Source organism: Spinacia oleracea, chromosome 2, assembly GCF_020520425.1.
Source record: "Spinacia oleracea cultivar Varoflay chromosome 2, BTI_SOV_V1, whole genome shotgun sequence".
In the NCBI taxonomy this organism is placed as follows: domain Eukaryota; kingdom Viridiplantae; phylum Streptophyta; class Magnoliopsida; order Caryophyllales; family Amaranthaceae; genus Spinacia; species Spinacia oleracea.
Window position 1 is genome coordinate 20,151,753 of NC_079488.1, and position 22,136 is coordinate 20,173,888.

At 35.3% G+C, this 22,136-nt stretch overlaps 1 protein-coding gene across 1 annotated transcript; it reads right to left on the reverse strand.

Annotated features, from left to right (window-relative positions):
* Positions 1-20,429: 20,429 nt before the first annotated feature.
* On the reverse strand, positions 20,430-21,314 carry LOC110788869 (auxin-responsive protein SAUR78-like). The gene has a single exon (XM_021993501.2). The coding sequence runs from the start codon at positions 21,181-21,183 to the stop codon at positions 20,737-20,739; it is 447 nt and encodes a 148-aa protein (XP_021849193.2). The 5' UTR covers positions 21,184-21,314; the 3' UTR covers positions 20,430-20,736.
* Between the last annotated feature and the right edge of the window lie 822 nt (positions 21,315-22,136).

Consider the following 22,136-nt stretch of genomic DNA (forward strand, 5'->3'; position numbering starts at 1 on the left):
ATACTAAAGAGATGATTAATTAGGAGTGTAAATGAGTCGAATTGAGTCTAGTACTACCATCTTCATTTTATTTAAATGACATTTCTACAATTTTTTGGTGGCGGATGCTTATGTAAAAGTCGTAGGAGTTAGAAATCCGGTAGTACCTCAACTCCTTATTAAGGAATCGATTTAAATCTTTCGATCTGGTATTGGTGATAGTTCATATCTACGTGATTCCCCCTAAAATAATAAGTTTTCAAGCCAATTTATTGTACACCAACATAACTTTTACCCAATTTTTTCTAATTTTAACCTAGTTTTCTCTAACTTTTATATTATTAAAAAAAATTGATAGATAAACATTTAAAGTGTTAAATAATTAATTTTATACATTATTAGTGATTTTGAAGAAATATTTTATATTAAAATGAAAAATTTTATCACTAAAAAATAACTTTTACATATATAAGGGTAACTTTTGAGCATTTTACGTCAACTTTAACTTCGGTTTACAATATTTGTCGTACACCCCATGCAAATAAGAATTTATGAATCACTAAAATTAATTAGTTAAGCAGTAAAACTAATTAATTAAGCAATTAAAGTGATATTTCCGATAAAGCGGTCTTACACAAAAGTTTTCGTAAAATTTATTCAAGGTCGACTGATACAAAGAGTATAAAACATGATTATTCTCAACCTCATATCTGAAACTGACAAGAACGTAAAACATGATTATAATTCCCTTTGCCTTTTCTATTGTTGCCTTTATAATTTGGTATATCCTGAGATAAAATACAGCTCTATAATTACATCTTTATAGTTGGCAATGGCAGCCTGGAAATTAAACCGCGTTACAGATAATCTTTTGAAGCCACATTTTTTCGTGTCTTCCACTTTATCCTAAATAAATTAATTAATGTTGTTAATTAATTAATTATATAAAATATGCATGGTTATCAACATAACAAACCTTCAAAGCAATCAAATAAAAACAAGCGTGTGTGAATCAACTAAAAAGCATCTCCCATCCTCTAACAACCCAATCATATGCAAATTAAACTATGTCTAATTTTTTAATATTTTATTTATGTGCCTAACTTTTATTTGTCACCTTTTTATATGAAAATATAATATTTGTGCATAAAATATAATCCTTTTGATAATTGTTAGAATTTTAATATATTTTGAAGTTTAATTAAGTAAAGTCATTAAATTTGGTCACCTCCAATGTAATTATTATATTCTATCTTACTTTAATTAGTTTATTATATGAGGAGATATGTACTTGGAAAGTTGGAATGGTAGATACTTGATTCAAGTTCTTTGCATCTTTCCAAATCTATTAAGGACACTTGTCAAATTTGTGGTTAATTAATAATGTTAATATACTTAATTTGGATTGGCTATTTGAAGCTTAGTTAATGTTATGGTTGTTGTTTGTTTGTCTATTTTGTTTTGCGCGCATTCGATTTCCTGACGCATAAGAGCATCTTTAATGGTAAACTAATTTGACAATTAGTTTGTTATGCCACATAAGATTTCAAGTTATTTTATTGTCTAGCTAATTTATGCTCCAATAGCTAGCAAATAGCTTGTTATTTCAATTGGTCCTACTTGTTCCACTTGTCAATTATTTATTTGGCAAATTTGGGATCTAGTTGTCAAGCAAATTAGCTTGGCCAAGATAATTTATCATCTTCACTCCAATGGTCTAGCTATTAGCTTGAAACTTTTGTAAATTTCAAGCTAGTCCCTAGCTACAACCATTAGAGATGCTCTAAATATCCTTAACTATGCATTATTAAAAAAAAAAAAAAAAGATATTGAGACGAACTAATAAAGTATCACTACTTTGGTGAACTTTGATTTGCAATAAAATCTCTGCCTAACATTTTCCCCCAAAACAAAAAAGATGAACTAATAAAGTCACACATGAGCTAGTGTGTTTTTCCTTATACTACATATAAATCAATAATGAATACTACGTACTCGGTACTCAGGATCATAGCTTACCTCTTTTCAAATGAAAGATTTTTAATAAGCAAATAAAAAGGGACACGTACAAGAGTGAATGGTTATTTTTTCCCGATAAATTGAAGAAAATAGGAAAAATTGGTAAGAATAATCTCAACTTTCACTCATCTTCTAAAAATAATCTCAACTTGGGGTTACCTTCTCAAAATAATCCCAAGTATTTTTTTCTTGTCATTACTAAAACATTTTATGTCTATTGTACCTAGGCAAATTGATAGTTTGGATTATTTTAAAAAGATATATCCAAAAGTTGGTATTATTACAAAATAATCCAAAGTTGTAATTATTTTGAGAAGATGAGTGAAAGTTGAGATTATTTATGTCAACTTTTCCAAGAAAATAAGGATGAAGACAATTTTGGAATGGTAAGATGTACAATAATATAAAGGTTGACTAATGCATGTGGATCCGAGTTCTAGCATGCGTACGTGTATCTAACTACATAGCTAGAGAAATGTAGTTGTATGCCCCAAATAGATATCTAGTTGTATACTCCCTAGTCCGTGCTCTATACTCCATACATTGAACTTGGAGATTGACATGAAAATCCCCTGAAATCTTTGAATTTTATGGAAATGATCAAGCAAATAGCTAAGGGGAGTTAAACAAGAAATCAACAAATGTTTTGGTAGTAGCACCCTTTGCTATTAGGTTATTAGCGGGTGCATCCTCCTTTTGATTACAATGATTCACATCTTTCGTTATCACAAATAAGTGAATAACAATTAGATTCATGAATAGCTAGATAGGTCCTATGATTAGGTCTTGGATTCTATTCATTTGATTTTCACTTTTTTTTTTTTTTAACTTTTCTTATATGTACTTATATGAATTTAACTGGCTTTATCTGGACTTAAGTGAACTTATCAAACTTATTTTAGTTATAAATTGTACTTGATGATTATAGAAACTCAAGCAGATTGCAGAGAGAATTGGGAGAGAATTGTGTTTTAACTGGTATTATTCTCACACACCGCAAACTGTATGCCACAGTTGGCTTAAATAACAAGCAACAATAATGCCACATCAGCAACTACTCTAACAAACTAACAGAATGAATAACTAACTTCTGTGTTAGAATAAAGGAAAAATAAATATTATGCTATACTCTCCTATACTCCCCCTTCAAGCTGGACCTTTGAAATAAGTCCAAGCTTGGCAGAAAGAAGCTGATGTTGAGATAAAGATAATGGCTTTGTGAGAACATCAGCCAGCTGATCTGAACTTGAAACATGGACAGTGTTGATGAAACCAGAATCCACCTGCTCCCTTACATAGTGCATATCCCTTTTAAGATGCTTGGTTTTGTCATGGAAAACAGGATTCTTGGCTAAATGCTCAGCGGACATGTTGTCACAATATAAATTAACTGGTAAAGGAATGTTCACTTGAAGATCTTCAAGCAAACCCTGAATCCAAACAAGTTCACTTGCAGCAGCAGACATGCTTCTGTACTCAGCCTCAGCTGAAGATTTACTGACACTCCTTTGTTTCTTGGTCTTCCAAGAGATTAGATTGGGATCTAAAAACACAACATAAGCACTAAGGGATCTACTGCTGAACTGGCAAGAGCTCCAGTCAGCATCACTGTATGCAGAAAGGTTGAAATCATTGCTTGCTGAATACCAAATACCCTTGTCCAAAGTTCCCTTAAGGTATTTAAGAACATGCAAAGCAGCACGCAAATGAGGTATTCTAGGAGAGTGAACAAATTGACTCAGGTGTTGCACACTGTAAGAAAGATCAGGTCTGGTAATACCCAAGTAAAGAAGTTTGCCAACCAATCTTCTGTAAATGTCAGGTTCAGTAAGTAGGTCTCCAACATCTGTAGAGAGCTTTAGGCCACATGACAATGGTGCTGATACATAGTCACAATTTTCCATCCCTGCATCCACTAAAATATCTTGAATGTATTTCTTTTGAGAAAGAAATATACCAGCAGAACTTCTTAGAACCTCAATACCAAGAAAGTAAGCCAACTGACCAAGGTCCTTAATAGTGAATGCCTGATCATGAGCCAATTTGACACTTTCAATTTGAGATGATGGAGTTCCTGTGAGCAAAATATCATCAACATACACAAGCAACACTAGAAATTCACCATCAAGAGTTCTGGTGAAAAGAGAATAGTCCTGAGTAGATTGTCTGAACTGCAAAGTTTTGAGGAATTTGCTCAATTCTTTATTCCATTGTCTGGAAGCCTGCTTTAGTCCATAAATGGACCTTTTAAGCTTACATACTTCACCAGGTTGAGCCTTAGTGTAACTTGCAGGGGGCTTCATATACACTTCCTCATCAATAAATCCATGTAGAAAAGCATTATTAACATCCAATTGACACAAAATCCAACCTTTCATAGCAGCCAAAGCTATTACAATCCTCACAGTGGCTAGTTTGGCAACAGGAGAGAAAGTTTGAGTGAAATCCTGTCCTTCAACCTGTTGATAACCAATAGCAACTAGTCTAGCCTTGTATTTGTCAATTGTATAATCTGGGTTCAGTTTTGTCCTGTAAATACATTTTGAACCAATTGCCTTTTTGTCTTTGGGTAAAGGTATGAGATCCCAAGTGTCATTGTTTTCAAGAGCCTGAATCTCCTTTTGCATAGCATTCAACCAGTGTTCACTAGTTTTAGCTTGGTTGTAATGTTTAGGATCAGGAGAAGATGCACTCACAGAGAATGCAAGAGATTCCCAAGTGTCATAGTCATGTAAAGCTAAGTCAAGTAGCCAGCTTTGATCATGTGTAACCATATCAGTATGATCATCCAAAATTGATTCAATGGAGAAAGATAAAGACTCACTATCAGAAGAATTCTGCACAATTTCCTTGTGAGGAATATAAGTGCCCACAAAGTCCTTGAGAGTAGAAGAAGGTTTTATTGTTCTAGTTGAATGCCTAACAGTAGGCATAGCACCAACATTAGTATTGGTAGGAGGTTCAAGATCAACTGTGTGTAAATCATTGGCAGAATGAGGAGTAGAAATGTGTGACATGGGTGAAAGAGGCATAATATTGTGAGAAATAGGTGACTGTGAATGGTTGGAAGGTGACAATGGAATAGTGTAAGGAGAAGATTGAGGGGTAATAAATGGAGAAGAAGAAACATCTTGTTCAGGTTCAGGTGATATATTTAGATCAATACCAGAGGGAGTACCAAATTGAACAAGAGAAGGAGAAGAAACAGGAGTTGGAATGTGTTTAGGATTAAGTTTGTAAGGAAAGATGTTTTCAAAGAAAGTGACATCTCTAGAAACAAATACAGAATGAGAATCAAGATCATACAACTTGAAAGCTTTGTAGCCTGCTGGATATCCTATAAACACACATCTTCTGGTTCTAGAATCAAACTTGTCCCTTTGAATCTTGTTATTGTGAGCAAAGCACAAAGAACCAAACACCCTCAACTGGTTATATTCAGGTGGAAGTTTAAACAAAACTTCAAAGGGAGATTTCCAGTTCAGAATTTTAACAGGAATTTTATTAATCAAATGTGTTGCAGTCAATATGCATTCTCCCCAGAACTTCTTGGGAAGATTTGCATGAAATTTCAGAGATCTTGCAATTTCAAGTAGGCTTTTGTGCTTTCTTTCCACTCTACCATTTTGCTGTGGAGTATAAGGAACACTTCTTTCATGAATGATTCCCTTATCAGCAAATAGATTTAAACAAGAGTCTTTCACAATTTCAGTACCATTGTCTGATCTGACTCTCTTGACTTTGGTATGAAATTGATTTTCAACCATAGACAAGAAACCAGTAAGAACCTTGTATACTTGAACCTTATTATGAAGGAGATAAGTCCAAGTGGTTCTACTATGATCATCCAGAATAGTCAGAAAATAAGAAGCACCATCAATACTTCTTATCTTGTAAGGACCCCACAGATCCAAGTGAACCAAATCAAAGCATGCATCAGCTCTATTTGTACTAACAGCAAAAGGCAATTTACGATGTTTTGCTTGAAAACACACAACACAGTTGTATTCAGATAGACCTTTACAACAATCAACATCAATGTATCTCATTTTAGACAAAGATGGGTAGCCTAGTCTTGCATGAAACATGTGAATCTTATTTTCTGTTGACATTTTTGCCTGTGAAGCACTAGTAGCAGTCTTATTTGGAAGAACCATATCACTAGAATCAGTCATGTTCTCTACATTATTACAATTTGATTGTTTGGAGACAGTACCTTTGGAGAAACCAGCATGAGAAGGTAGGACAAAGTAGTATAGGCCATTTGTTCTTTTTCCAGCACCAAGCAACTCAGAATTAGCAGGGTCCTGGAAAGTGTATCCAGCACCGGTGAATAAGACATGCAGATTAGTATGTTCAATCAACCTTCCAACTGACAAAAGGTTATGTTTGAAACCCTGAACCAACAAAACATTATGTAGAACCAGCTTGGTACTCAAAGCAGTGTCTCCTATGGTGTCTACAGTCAATTGAGAACCATCAGGTAGACCAACTTTGATAGGTTTAGTCAGTGTTCTGATGTTGGTTAATATGGTTTTATCATAAGTCATATGATCACATGCACCAGAGTCAACTATCCACACACTTGCATCATGTAATTTATCCACAGTGCAATTGAAAGAATGAGAAATTATACCTGCATAATTGGCATAAGAACAATGAGCTCCACTTGTTTCAGTACCCTGAGTCTGTTTTCCCTTCATCACTTTCATCACTTCTTGACAAATAGCATTCAGCATCTCATTGTTAACCATTCCATTCTCATTGTCTGCATTACCTAGTGGTTCATCTCCAATCTCAGCATTGTAATTGACATGTGCTGCAAGTCTGTTTCCAGTGGAATTTTGACCCTTAGAAGCTTTTATGGAATTGTACCAATCAGGATACCCTATAAGTTTGAAACACTGATCAGCAGTGTGACCTTTCCCTTTGCAGTGAGTACAAACTCGATTCATCTTTTCCCTCTTGATTTCTTTCCAATCTTTCTTGCCTGATCCAGTACTACTCTTCTGTAACTGAGATTGATTTCCTCTGTAAGCTTGAGCAGCCATAGCACTGCTTGTCATAGCATTGCAATCTGCAGTAGCACCACTTAATTCCTTCTGTTTCTCAATTTGTTGTGTTATTGAGAAAACCTTGTTAATGCTAGGCAAGGGATCCATTGACAAAACATTTGTCATAGTGTTATCAAATCCTCCATTTAGGCCAAGCAAGAACTTCATCATCTTGTCCTCTTCCTTAAACTCAGCAACCTTTTTCATAAACTGACAGCTACATTGTAGCATTGCTCCACAAGTACAGCTAGGAAATGCTCTTAAATTTTGCATTTCATCCCATAGTTTCTCGAGCTTACCATAATAAGCCACAATAGTCATATTCTGCTGTGTCAGATTCTCAATTTCTTTCTTCAGTTGATAAACCAATGGACCATTTGATTGTCCAAATCTCTCATTCAATTCACACCACAGATCAGCAACATTATCAATGTAACCAAAATCATCAGCCAAATCATGATTCATTGAACTCAATATTCAGCTAACCACCATGAAATCAGTTCGTTTCCATTTCATATAATCTTTGTGATTTACAGCTGGTTTTGTTATGTCACCATTTATGAATCCTTCTTTATTTTTAGCTACTGAGGCACGTTTAACATTTCTACTCCATCTAACAAAATTCACACCAGTAAACAACACAGAAACCAATGAAGAAGTAGGATGATCAGAATTGGCAATGAAATAAGGATCAGAATTATCAGCATTACCTCCATTGTTGGTGTTGTTGTGCGAATTGTTACTTTCAGAGTCAGGAATCGCCATTATAGAAGATCAAATTGCTTCGAGCAGCGCAAGAAATTTCGCAATCGCACACACAAATCGCAAGAAATTTCGCACCAGAATTTCTGAAAATCAATCACTCTTAGCTTTAATCTAAGAACTGATCAGAAGAACTCAAAATGAGAAAACCTAAATCTCAGATTCGAGATTGATGCTCTGATACCATATAGAAACTCAAGCAGATTGCAGAGAGAATTGGGAGAGAATTGTGTTTTAACTGATATTATTCTCACACACCGCAAACTGTATGCCACAGTTGGCTTAAATAACAAGCAACAATAATGCCACATCAGCAACTACTCTAACAAAACTTCTGTGTTAGAATAAAGGAAAAATAAATATTATGCTATACTCTCCTATAATGATCAACCTTATTTTTTCTAAATTTATCTTATCTGAACTTATCTAAACTTAACTGAATTTATCATAAGTTATTTATTCTAATACAAGTGAAAATAAGGTGAACAGAAAATAGCCACCTAAACCAATTCACATCCACAACGTAACATAATATAATGAGTGCATGCAAGAAACTTTTACTACAATTACTCCAGGTTTCTTGAACGCCACCTCCCCCTGTTGAAGGAAATAATGCCCTTGGTCCAAGTATGCATTCTATGTTAAGTCTAATAAATGCGGTTCAGTATTAATTAACAAGTTAATAATTCAGTGAGATCAAGTGAGCTGAATGCCTAGCTAGAGGCCGCTTCAGTTCAAGTGGAATTAATGATATTAATCCACAGCTTACTCTTGACTGAACCCGTAGGGTCACACAAATAGTACGTAAACGGATCAAGTATTTAATGGCATTAAATACTCCATCTATGAATATTCGGAACCGACGGATCTTGGTTTCAGTGGGAGCTAAGATCGTCACAGGCAAGAAATGAATACTCCGGAAACGATGATATTGCCGGAAACGGAAATATGGATCGTATCGGAAATATGAATATTATCCAAGTCGTAGATGTTGCCGGAAACGGAAACATGGTACGTATCGGAAAATATTATTGGAAATGGAAATATTACCAGAATCAGAAATATTGCCGGAAACGGAAATATTGTCAGAATCGGAAATATTGCCGGAATCGGAAAATAATTCCGGAAACGGAAATATTAAATATTTGTTCGAAACGGAAATTAATTCCGGAATCGGAAATATTAAATATTGTTCGTATCGGAAATAGATTCCGGAAATGGAAATTTAATCGGAAGCGTATCGTACGAATTAGCATCGGACGAGGCTTGCCGGACGAAGGCCCAGCACGAAGCCGGGGCCATCGCCCAGCAAGCATGCGCGCCACAAAGCCCAGCCAAGGCAGCGGCCAGGCCTACCGCAAGGCAGGCCCAGCGCGCGCCAAGAGGCCGCGGCTGCGTGGGCCGTGCTACGCGGGCTGCTGCTCGCACGCGCATGGGCAGCCCTTGTGGCTGCCGTGTGTGTGTGAGTTTGTGCTCATGCGTGATTCCTGAATCTGCAAGAGTCAGTGTATGATTAAATGTCTATTCCTAATTGGATAAATTAATTAAATAGAATTCATGTAGGATTCTAATTCCAATTAATTCGCATCCTACTAGGATTACGATTCCTTTTCCATAACTCTATAAATAAAGGCCTAGGGGTCATAATTTATACACAAGTTTCAAAGTATTCAAAAGTGAGGTTTTTGAGAGAAAATTCAAACACCCATCTTGCCCCAAAAGTGCCGAATTTTCTGAGTACCTTAAGGGCGATTCTAGTTGGTCAATCTTAAGGCGGATCCGGACGTGCTGTGGACTTTCTACGGAGGGACGACACTTGGAGTCCTAAAAGACTTGTTCTTGTTCGGTTCGGGCGCAGCTAGGGAAGGCACGCAACAAAGAGTATGCATCTAATTATGCTATATGATTATGTGTAAATAATATGTTTCCTGGGTTAATGGTTGTTTCCGCATGATCTATGTAAATGTCATATGTATCATAACCTAACAGTGGTATCACGAGCCCCTTATTATTTTCATAATCTAAATTGCATGAACATGGTTAAATATTACAAATTTGCAAGAATTAAAAGGGGTGATTAATTTTCGTAATTGTTAATTAATTGCAAATTGCGTTTATTTAATTATATGTACGCAGTTTTTCGGCAGTTTCTTCATTACTCATCCGAATTAAGTGATTTTTGTGTCAATTCCGCATGTAAAAGGCATTCTAAAACTTTGATTGACCTACTGCATATGTTTAACAAGTTTGAATGCCTAGTCTTGTTAATTATGCAATCTAATTTGTAATTATGATTAATTTGTTGAAAATTAGAATAATTTAGAATTAATTTGATTTTCATAATTAATTGTAATTTAATTAGAAACCTATGATTAAAAACCACCATAAAAATTGTAAATTTACGATAAATTTTAAATTTTTATGACCTAGACTTGAATCCATAACAATCGGAAATCAATTGGATAATAAATTTTCGATTTTTCGCCCTAAAATTATGAAATTAATAATATTTATTAATTTGTCATTAATTTTAAATATAAATTTTAAATTTTTAAGCGATTCGTTCAAATAACTTGCACGCACGAAGCAATGGACGCTTCGTGTTACCCTTAAGGGGTGTTGTATAATGCGGGCATGCGACGACGAGCAAGGGAGCTCGTCGCCCGTGCGGCACGAATGCAATGAGCAAGGGCGTAGTGCACGAGCGCAAGGCAGCAGCCCTGCCTTGTGTCGTGTGCCACGAGCAATGAACGTATGGGCATGGGCGAGGGGCGAGCCAAGGCAGTCGCGTGTGGGCAGCAAGCGAGCTGCGCCACAACGCGCGCTGCCTCGCACAAGTGCGCGCAGCCTCGCGCGCAGCGAGCGCAAGCTCGCGTGCCACGAGCGCTGCGCACAGCATCACTCGCGCGCACAGCGCGCGATGTCGCCCGCCCAGCGAGCGATGTCGCGCACCAGCGAGCGATGGCTCGCGCGCGCGCAGCGAGCGATCTCGCGCGCCAGCGAGCGATCTCGCGCCCCAGCGAGCGATGGCTCGCGCGCGCAGCGAGCGAGCTTGCGCGCCCAGCGAGCGATCTCGCGCGCCAGCGAGCGATGTCGCGCGCGCGCGCTGCGAGCGATAGCTCGCGTGCGATGGGCGCTATGCGGAGGCTTGCGTTGGGACAGCAGCAGCTATGCTACGAGCGCATGGGCTGCGCGCACATGGCCAGCAATGGCTGTGTGCGTACGGCCCATGGGCGTGCAACGCGTAGGGTGTTTGCGTTACGATTAGATCGTTTTGAATGTTTAATTTGAAAATTTCAGTTCACGTAATTTTAATTAATTTTAAAATTAATAATTTGAATTAATTTCTTGGATTTTAATTTTGAATATTATAATTATAATAAATGGAATTTATTCTAATTATTTTACTAAAATTAAAATCATGAATTAATTTAAAAGCGACTGAAATTAAATTAAATTTTTGGATTCAATTATAAATTTATATGAGCTTTAAATTTTAATTAAATTTGTATGTTTCCGGTTAGACTAGAAATACAATTTTATGTTTAAAATTAGTAAAGCATATGAATTTATTGGTTTGAGTGGGAGCGCTTTTTAGTCATAAACTCTTGATTAGGTCTACAAATCCTTAAGGTTAAAACAACTTGATTAGAATTAATAAGGACTGAATAATTGGTAGATTATTGGTGACCTTGATTAATTACTGCAAATGTTTACGTGATGCATAATGTGTTTTACTAACCAGCTATGTGGGCCATTCATGATAATGAATGGGTGAATGGTATATATTGTATATGTACTGTTTTGCAGGTTATGAAGTGACTAGTATGGCCCAAATAGGATAGAAAATATGGTCTGCGTACCATTAATTTGAATGTAATTGGTCTAAAGTACCAAAGTTATTTTTCAATTCAAATATGGTCTGCGAACCATCAAATAGTTGTAATTAGTTATAGCTTATCCTATTTGAAGAAAATGGTGCCTCCCACGGAGATTTTCAAGACGGACTTTGAAGTCAAAGCTTCAAGATGAAGTCGGGCCATACTAGATCACAAATATCTTATGCATGTTTTAAGTTATTTATTGCTTTTAAATATGTCTTAAAATGCATGAGATCAAAAGCTTGATTATGTTGCATGATTAAGGATTTTAGTTCACTTAAAATCTAACCAACATAGTAAGAGCCTTAAGTTCCAAACTTAAAAATTGAGTTAAAAGGTGCCATGCCAAAATATACACTTGCTTGGATATCCTTTACATCAATCTAGTAATAGTTTTCGCTCAGCGAGGTGTTACTTATTGGTCCTAAAGGGGCAAGGTACACAAGTAATTGTGAGTACATGTTAGTTTTGGTGAAACTCAACGATATAAGTAAGGAGTCCTTTTATGTCGTGGCAAATTCGATAGGTTTACCTAATAAGTTCTTAGACGTACCTATCAACCAAGAGTAGTTTCTAGACTATTAGCAAAAGGCTTTTGCTTACCTAAAATGTTTTAGAATTGAGTCGACAAACTGTGCTTAATTCTTCAATGGTTTTAGGGTCTTGGAATCATTTTATTCACACCTGCCGGAACAATAAAATCGAATAAAATGCTAATAACTTGTTTGAATTGCATGGTTGCTTTAATTTCAAGTTATTATTCATGATAAATGTTTAGACTTTGCATGCTTCAATGTATGTTTTAATTATTGTTTATAATTAAATATCTTGCACTGCAATAAATCCTTTTAGAAAGGTAACAGTAAATTTCCTCGATTGGTAGTGAATCCAAGAACGATTCACGGAAAAGAGAGAAAGTGAGCAATTTAAAATGTACGTTTCTTATAGCGACTTTTATGGTTGTTTTCGAATATCAAAATCGAATGGCAAACCAATTGGTGCTTGTGAATTCAAAATACACTGTAGTTTTGAGATCATAAAGCATTGAGTTTAATACGCTCAGCCTTACCAATGGTTAACAACCTAAAATCCTTTGTCCATTTAATTCTCGAATGAGTCTAGTCCCTAGACATTCGAATAGATCGATGCTTAGAGAACTTTAGAAGCTTCTGGTAAGATCATCTAGTTGAAACAAAATATTCAACATAAATGGTAAAGAACCTTGTCGGTGACATTGGACATGTCTAACAAAGTATAAAAGTCAACACTAAAGAATTCAATTCTTAAGACTATAAGAAAGGTACAAGAAATAGGAAAACAAAGGAACAAATGAAAGGAATTTACGATTCCGGTTCTACCTATAAGTTTAAAGAGAAGTGACCTAGCAACCAAACTTCCTTGGTATCATATACCGCTTGAGGTTCTTACTTCGGTAATAACTCAAACAATGGAAGCTAGGATACACTAATGACCTACAAGTGGGAAATGAAGCATGGCAATGCTACATTAATTGTAGGGTCATCTAGTTTGTTTTAAGTCCTTTCAAGGCTGGAACTTAATGGCTATTTTGTTCCATAATCAGCATACCTAAATTTCTACTTCAAACACAGAAAGACTCACATTCAAGAAAAACAAAAACAATGTTTGTTTGTTTATTTGAATGAAATGGTCAATTACAGGTTGAGTCAATATGCTTGATTAAAACAAACAACTCTTTAAAGAACTTTACTAGGTTCAAATCAACCCCTTGATTTGAGTTCCACTAAAACTTTGGCATTGTTGCTTAGACCATATCAACAAGTTAACATTCATAAGCTCTATTTTGATGGACTTTTGAAAGTTGGTTGATTTCTAGATCAACTTAAGACAAGCTAGTCTTACTTGTTGAAAGTAACAAAGAATATGAACTATTGTTAGAACGCCTAGACGATAGAGTTCAAAGCTAAAGAAAGGTTTTATGACTTTATTATTTCACATGGATTTGAGTGAATATAGGTTTATTTACTCAAATGTGATATAAGTTGAATCTGTTTGGCTAGTTCAAAGATTCAGAAGTATAAAATCCACTCGGCAAGAAATCATAAAGATCTAGGTTAGATCATGTTGATGATTACTTGAGACCAAATATGATCATCAATGATTGTGTGTTGTAATTTCACAATCTAGCTCCATAAGATATGGCATATCTACGTTGGAATGATCGAAGTCAATTAGTACTTGATTCGATCAATGATGAATCATAAAGACTTTTCCTATAATTTCTAAAAATGCTCAACTACCACCAAACTAAACCAAATTCGTCAAAGCTATTGAAAAGTAATTTCAGGATATCTTTTCAATTATATATATATCTAAAGAGTTGCTAAACTCAGTGGGAGCTTAGTGTTTGTTATTCAACAAACTAAAGCCCAAGTCTAGATATATGTTTCATTGTGATTTATTCAAATGAGACACAAGGGTATTGTTTCTACCACGAATTTTTGAGAACATAATGTTTGTTTGCTCGAAATAATGTCCTTTTGGAGATTCGTTTCCAAAATGACAAGTGGGAGAAAATAGACCTCGAAAGTTTTCAAGGCGAACAACAAACATAAAACGGACATTCCGGAGGCTTTTCGAAGTGCTTCAGAAAATCCGAACTTATTCTTTAAGACTTTAGAAGTAGCTTTAAAGAATAGACATCTCTTAGAAGACTTTACAAGTGCTTCAAGGAGAACAGAATATTCAAAGGACTTTCAAGTGGCTATTGATATTCTATTGTTTGATGTTCTATACCCTAGTAGGCATAAAGTTCAAGTCACTGGAACTATGAGATTCTTCTATTAGATAGTGAAGAATCATGGAGTTCAGGTCACTAAAACTATGCACTTCTATTAGATAGTGAAGAAACCTACAACTTGCAGTCAAACTATTATCATGTAGATTAATGAGTTTGTGACTTGTAAGAAAGCTATGACGAAACCCAGATTCCCTAAAAAGGTTAGAGGCCATATATAGACTCAAATGTTTTAAATGGTTAGAGGCCATAAAACATACTCAATGTTTTGATGACAAAATTGAAATTTTGTTGATTTGCAAGAATAGTTTCACACCTATTGGTTGCAAGTTTGTTTTAAGGATAAAAACCATCAAACATGGAATTGTGTTCACACACAAAGCTAGATTAGTTGCTAAAGGTTACAAGCAAATTCATGGCATGGATTGTGTTGAAACCTCATGCATAATCGTAATGCTCAAGTCTATAATTCAAGCAATGATTGCATATTGGTACATATAGCAATTGGATGACAAAACGTATTCCTCAATCAAATGTTGGAATATAATATGTACATGGTATGTCATAGAATTTGTGGATCCAAATAAATGCTTGAAAAGGAAAGCTAGCTTATAAAATCTAAGTACAGATTTAAGCAAGCAATTGGGAATTGGAACTGTATTTTAAGTGAAGCTAATAAGAATTCTAGTTTCATAAAATACACATGATTCTTATAGATGTATAAGAAGTTTAGTGGGAGTACATAAAAACTTATTTGGTCCTATGTGTATCACACACATATCTCTCTATTGTGAAATAACATTCAAATGCTAATGACTTAGATTTGAAATTATTCATCAATGATGGACCATGGCGAAACTTAGTACATACTGGGTATTAAGATCTATTTACAAAGATCTTATGATATTGTTTTGGATTAAGTAATGGCATTTACTAAATCAAACACGAAAATCTCCATTGGAGATATTCGACCCATGTGAATAAATCTAAGTAAAGGATGTTTGAACTATGTATAAGCATTTACTAAGTTAAACATCAAAGGATCTAAATAAGATTCTTAACCTATATTATATGTCAAAGAATTTAGCTGAATTTAGTATCTACTGAAACTAGATAAGCTAAAGTTACATGAATAGAATTCAATTGGGAATTATTCTGCAAAAGAATTTATCATGTATGATATAATATGAGGATCGCCAAAAACGTATCGTATGACTTTAGCCATGACGAACATATACCAATCTCTATTGATCTAAGTAAAGATCAACTAGATTGAGATCAAGAATACTTATGGTACTTGAAAAGGTACATAGGAATAGTTCTTGATTCAAGGAAATAAAGATATGCTAAATATTGATGCTACACGCATAAACACTGGCAAAGGATCAAGCAAGACCCTTTGGAGTTAACCAATTGATAAGGACGAGCTATAGAGCATCGTGTTTTGAAATGGCAACATGGATTGGAGACCATGAGTTGTTGCGTGGGAAATTAAAATAATAATTTCTATGTTCTAAGATATAGTTGGAGAGTCTTCCACATATCTATGAACTGCTTGGATAAGTAAATCCAAACAAAGCATCACTAGCAACCTATACAGTTGAAGTAAAAGTAATTATTGCCTAAGAAGCAATAAAACAGGGTTGTTTAAAGTTCTTCACTGAACTTGGGTAGATCACCTATCTGCTGGCTTGATGGTTCTTCATTGAAAAATGCGTAGAACCACTCTTGAAGCAAGAAAAACGTCTGCTAACTTGATGGTTCTTCATTGCAAAATGAGTAAAACCACCATCGAAGTAAGAAAGACTAGATCACATAATAAACAAACTCGAAAAGATCTTATCATCATATCTCGAAGAACATTCGATGAAAAGGATATTAAGATTGGCAAAGCATGATAACTAAACCTATGCAACAAGTGAGAAGCAACACTCACATTGTAGCACTGGAAATCAAGCATAGCTTTGAATTCCATGAACTGTTTTAGAAGATGGGTTTGAGGCCCATGCTTGTAAAACATTGGGGTTGAACATTTATCATATATGAAATGTATTTTCATATTCCATTTAATCTTGGTTTAGTATTAAATGATGAGTCCCTTCAATTTGACGATATATTCAAGATAGACTGTCAGGACCAGTCCTGTGACTAAGAAATGTCTGTCAAGTGAACTTGAATGTCAAAGATTGAAAATGGTCCCTAATCGGAGTTTTCTATAAAATTGGACGCATAGAAAACGTTAGACGATTAGAATGCAAGATGACTAGTAGTTCTGTTTCTTGAACTATGTGGACATGGCAATGTCATAATCATTTGCATAGATACTTACTTTGGGAAGACTAGTATCGGACAAGACCTATGAAACTTTACTGTAAGAGATGAAAGTCTGTCATAAGTAAATTTCATTAAATTATTAGACACTAAATCCTCAATACCTGAGTGATTTGAGATTACTTGTTTGAGAACTGGTTGCTTTGACGTTGACCAACCGTCGCACCGTAAAAGGAGGCTATAAAGGCAACGCTCAGGTAATCACCTATCAAACGAAGTCTAATCTCAAGATCGCAAGATTGGGATTGTCCTCCCATAAATCGGGATGAGATGCTTAAAAGTTGTACAAGGCCACTCGGAGAGCTAGAAACTGTGAAATGCATGGCCGTGCTCGGATGAATCATAGGCTATGATTATCTGTTTATTTGATCAGTTGAACTCTGAAACCGAGGAACACCTCTGGACATAATAAGGATGACAACTCTTACCTTATGTTCAAGAGCAAGCATCGAGCGACAAAGGAATTAGGAAATGCACACTTGTCCCTAAGGACAAGTGGGAGACTGAAGGAAATAATGCCCTTGGTCCAAGTATGCATTCTATGTTAAGTCTAATAAATGCGGTTCAGTATTAATTAACAAGTTAATAATTCAGTGAGATCAAGTGAGCTGAATGCCTAGCTAGAGGCCGCTTCAGTTCAAGTGGAATTAATGATATTAATCCACAGCTTACTCTTGACTGAACCCGTAGGGTCACACAAATAGTACGTAAACGGATCAAGTATTTAATGGCATTAAATACTCCATCTATGAATATTCGGAACCGACGGATCTTGGTTTCAGTGGGAGCTAAGATCGTCACAGGCAAGAAATGAATACTCCGGAAACGATGATATTGCCGGAAACGGAAATATGGATCGTATCGGAAATATGAATATTATCCAAGTCGTAGATGTTGCCGGAAACGGAAACATGGTACGTATCGGAAAATATTATTGGAAATGGAAATATTACCAGAATCAGAAATATTGCCGGAAACGGAAATATTGTCAGAATCGGAAATATTGCCGGAATCGGAAAATAATTCCGGAAACGGAAATATTAAATATTTGTTCGAAACGGAAATTAATTCCGGAATCGGAAATATTAAATATTGTTCGTATCGGAAATAGATTCCGGAAATGGAAATTTAATCGGAAGCGTATCGTACGAATTAGCATCGGACGAGGCTTGCCGGACGAAGGCCCAGCACGAAGCCGGGGCCATCGCCCAGCAAGCATGCGCGCCACAAAGCCCAGCCAAGGCAGCGGCCAGGCCTACCGCAAGGCAGGCCCAGCGCGCGCCAAGAGGCCGCGGCTGCGTGGGCCGTGCTACGCGGGCTGCTGCTCGCACGCGCATGGGCAGCCCTTGTGGCTGCCGTGTGTGTGTGAGTTTGTGCTCATGCGTGATTCCTGAATCTGCAAGAGTCAGTGTATGATTAAATGTCTATTCCTAATTGGATAAATTAATTAAATAGAATTCATGTAGGATTCTAATTCCAATTAATTCGCATCCTACTAGGATTACGATTCCTTTTCCATAACTCTATAAATAAAGGCCTAGGGGTCATAATTTATACACAAGTTTCAAAGTATTCAAAAGTGAGGTTTTTGAGAGAAAATTCAAACACCCATCTTGCCCCAAAAGTGCCGAATTTTCTGAGTACCTTAAGGGCGATTCTAGTTGGTCAATCTTAAGGCGGATCCGGACGTGCTGTGGACTTTCTACGGAGGGACGACACTTGGAGTCCTAAAAGACTTGTTCTTGTTCGGTTCGGGCGCAGCTAGGGAAGGCACGCAACAAAGAGTATGCATCTAATTATGCTATATGATTATGTGTAAATAATATGTTTCCTGGGTTAATGGTTGTTTCCGCATGATCTATGTAAATGTCATATGTATCATAACCTAACACCTGTCACATTCAAACTTAACTTTGATGGCTATGTTCGCCATAACTCAGGTGCAACAGGTGTCGTACTTAGAGACCATCTTGGAAACAATATCGCTAGTCGGTCTTTCAATATATCTGGGGGCTACCCTCCCTTTTCTTGCAGAAGCTATTGCACTTCGCAATGGTTTACTATTAGCAATAAAAAATAATATTCGACATATTCTCATTGAGGGAGATAATTTAATTATAATTCAGATTTTGCAACAACGAGCTCTTTGCCCATGGAAAATACAGCTGCTTATGGATGATATAAAACATCTGCTATTTAATTTCGATAGCCATAATTCGAAACATGTATATCGAGAAGCTAACTGAACTGCTGATTACTTTTTTTTTTTGAAAGGAAAATTAATTCATTAATAAAGAGTCATACGACATCTACAAGGGAAATATAGCTAGATTTAACAAATACATGACAAATTGAATTAAATAAAGGTTTCCTTCATCAAAACTACTGTCGTTGAATGAATCTTACACTGTAGAACGTCTCCCGTATATAACGCTGGAACATGCAGCCTTTTCAGATAGAGGGTCTAACGATTTGTTGTAGCCGCGAGGATGATTTCCACTAATTCATCTTAATGTACTCGAAAAATTGATATTTGTTGCGATCCCGCATAAAACTTTACCAACGAACAAATTCTACATAAATCCACTAAACGACAAACCAAACATACTAATACTAACTCCACCACGGGGAGACTAACAAACAAGGACGAACTCCGCCCACATGGTGAAAATTTATATCACATTACTACTCAACTAGATATTGATCCTTTTGCAGATAATATATTTTCTTATTTTCTTTACTTAGATAAGTTAGAGTATAGTCTTGAGAGAAGAGTATCCTAACTTTGTGTACCTTTTCTTTAAAAAAGCAAAAAAAAAAACTTTTAATACAATTACTCCGTATATGTTTAAAGACTTGTCTAAACATCAGAATTTAAAAATTAATTTTATATGATTAATTTCTTTTTCTTTATATTTGATCATATATATACTCGTAGCATTTCTTACTCCAACTTTACCATGACGATCATCTCCACATCTAGAAATTAGGAAATAATTAATGCAAAAACTATATCAACATAGAGAGCATAAGACGAATAAGATCGAGCAATAATTTAGACAGGTTAATTGGTCCTAAACTTTTAAGTACTATCCCTACAAATTTAAGCAACTAACTAAACTAGTTAGCAATTGACGTTTGTAAGATTTTTTTCCCCCATAAATGAAACATAAATACAATATAAATTACAAATAAAGAAAGAAAAACCCAAAATTTAAGACATGTCGTACATTCGTGCACATACCCTTGATTTTATACTTTATACCACTACGTCAAGAACTCATTACTCACATTAAGTAATGTGAATATACGTAGTTGATCATTTCAAACATTTTGTTAGAGAATATATTTTGGAAGTCTAACTTATCCCATGCATCAAGGGGTTTGCCCACCATTTCTCACCAAATCAACAAATGTTTCTCTTGGTCCCTACATATTAGACAACTCCCCCAAAAATGGTAGTTGTGGCTTCAATATTTTGGGTTAAGTTTGTCTACTTTCCTAAATATTAAAAAAATATAACCACAAACTTTAAATCTAATAACTTGTATTTTCTTTGTGATGAATATTGTTTTTATGGTTCACTCGTATAAGGAAAGCTGGATTATACTATACATACAAATTAAATATACTAATAATAATTGCAATGTCAAGAACAAAAAAAGTTCCTATTTTTGGACAAATGTAATTAAAATTTAATGTCAATCAAATGCAATTTCACCATTCACCCATATTATCTTATAATTCACATTTCCTATATATAATTGTACAAGAAGTACATATATATAGTACTATATGTTAAGGGTGAGAAAAAATTACAAGCTCTCTAAAAAAAATCAAAAATATAGTAAAATTAAATAAAGACAATGTAATTACCTCTCATATTTTTTAACAAAATCACAATATATTAATGAACTCTAGCTTAATTAGCAATTTAGCAAGCATAGAAGTCAACAAGCTCATCCAAGGACTCAGGTTGAGGGTCAGCATTTTCAAGCATCCAAAGCATATGCTCAAACAACACCACCTCACACCCAACAGAAACCTCCTCGCCGCCGCCACCGCCGGCGGAGGACGACCGCTCTATGAGTTCTCGAAAAAGCGGGTGGTCAAGGACTTCCGAGCTAACCAAGTATCTCCGGCGAGACTTTCCGACGTAAACCGGGCAAAGATTGGTGGCGGAGAAGGGTTCCGGTGAGGAGTCATCGTCGTAGGAGTTGTTGTTGTTGTACTTTGAAGCAACAATGGTTGATGAGGATGTTGAGCTTCTTCTGCTTAGACTAGTTGTATGCTCATAATGATGATTATTATTAAATGATGTTGATCTTCCCATTGATTGCATTTTCTTGAGTAATTTTCCAAGTTTGCCTACTTTTGTCATAATGTTTTTGTTTAAAGAAACAAAATTTGGAAAGAAAATGAACCAAAAATGTAATTATGGAGTTTTTTTTCTTGGAGATTATTATTCAGAAGAAGATGAGGAAGTTGGAGGGAGAATTTTGGGTTATTTATAAAAAGCAAGGTGGGAGTTTGGTAAGGAAGAAGATTTATTTTATTTATTTTTGTGGGCCTATGGGATTTTATCTAGTTCTTCATTATATTTTTTTTATTACTTGCATCACTTGCAATCACACTCTCTTTTATCAGTTTTTATTTATTTATATATAATGAAATTATATAGTTATATGCGGTCTTTTTAGATTCGTCTTAATATATATATTTTCAAAATATCAAAAAAAATTATAATTTTAGGTAATATATAATTAGAGATATTAAACGGCTAAATACTGGAAATCATGAAACATCAAATGGTGCAAGTAAAAAGAATAGCGGAGGACATGCTCGTTCGATATCACTACCAGTTTTCATTTTTTGGGTTTTTTGTTTTCAAATTCATATGATTTTGGCTCTGTTCATGAATTAAAATAGTCATACTTATAGTACGTATTTATGTTGGTTTTGAAAAACGACAACAAAAAACTAGAAACTACGTTTTTTGGTTTTCATATTTTTGCTTTCAGTTTTGTCAAAACAAAAAACTGAAACAAAAATATATAATACCAAACGGACCCTAATTAAATAATTAGTAGTACCTAATTAGTAATTAGTAGTTTAATATATATATATATATATATATGGATTAGTAAACAAGTAAAAGAGTGGCTTTTTGTCAAGTGGAATTTCTTTATTTTAAGAAGTGGGTGGAGAAAGATAGCAAAGAAGGGTAGGTCCCATTTCTTTTGAAGAACATATATTTTGAGAAGAGATTGGAAGACAAGTTTTGATTGGTTGGAAACCAGCAACGGTTTTGGACGTTTCGGAGCGTTTTTGGCC

Excerpts from the sequence above, each read along its gene's own strand:
- LOC110788869 (XM_021993501.2), bottom strand. The coding sequence starts at position 21,183 with ATGACAAAAGTAGGCAAACTTGGAAAATTACTCAAGAAAATGCAATCA.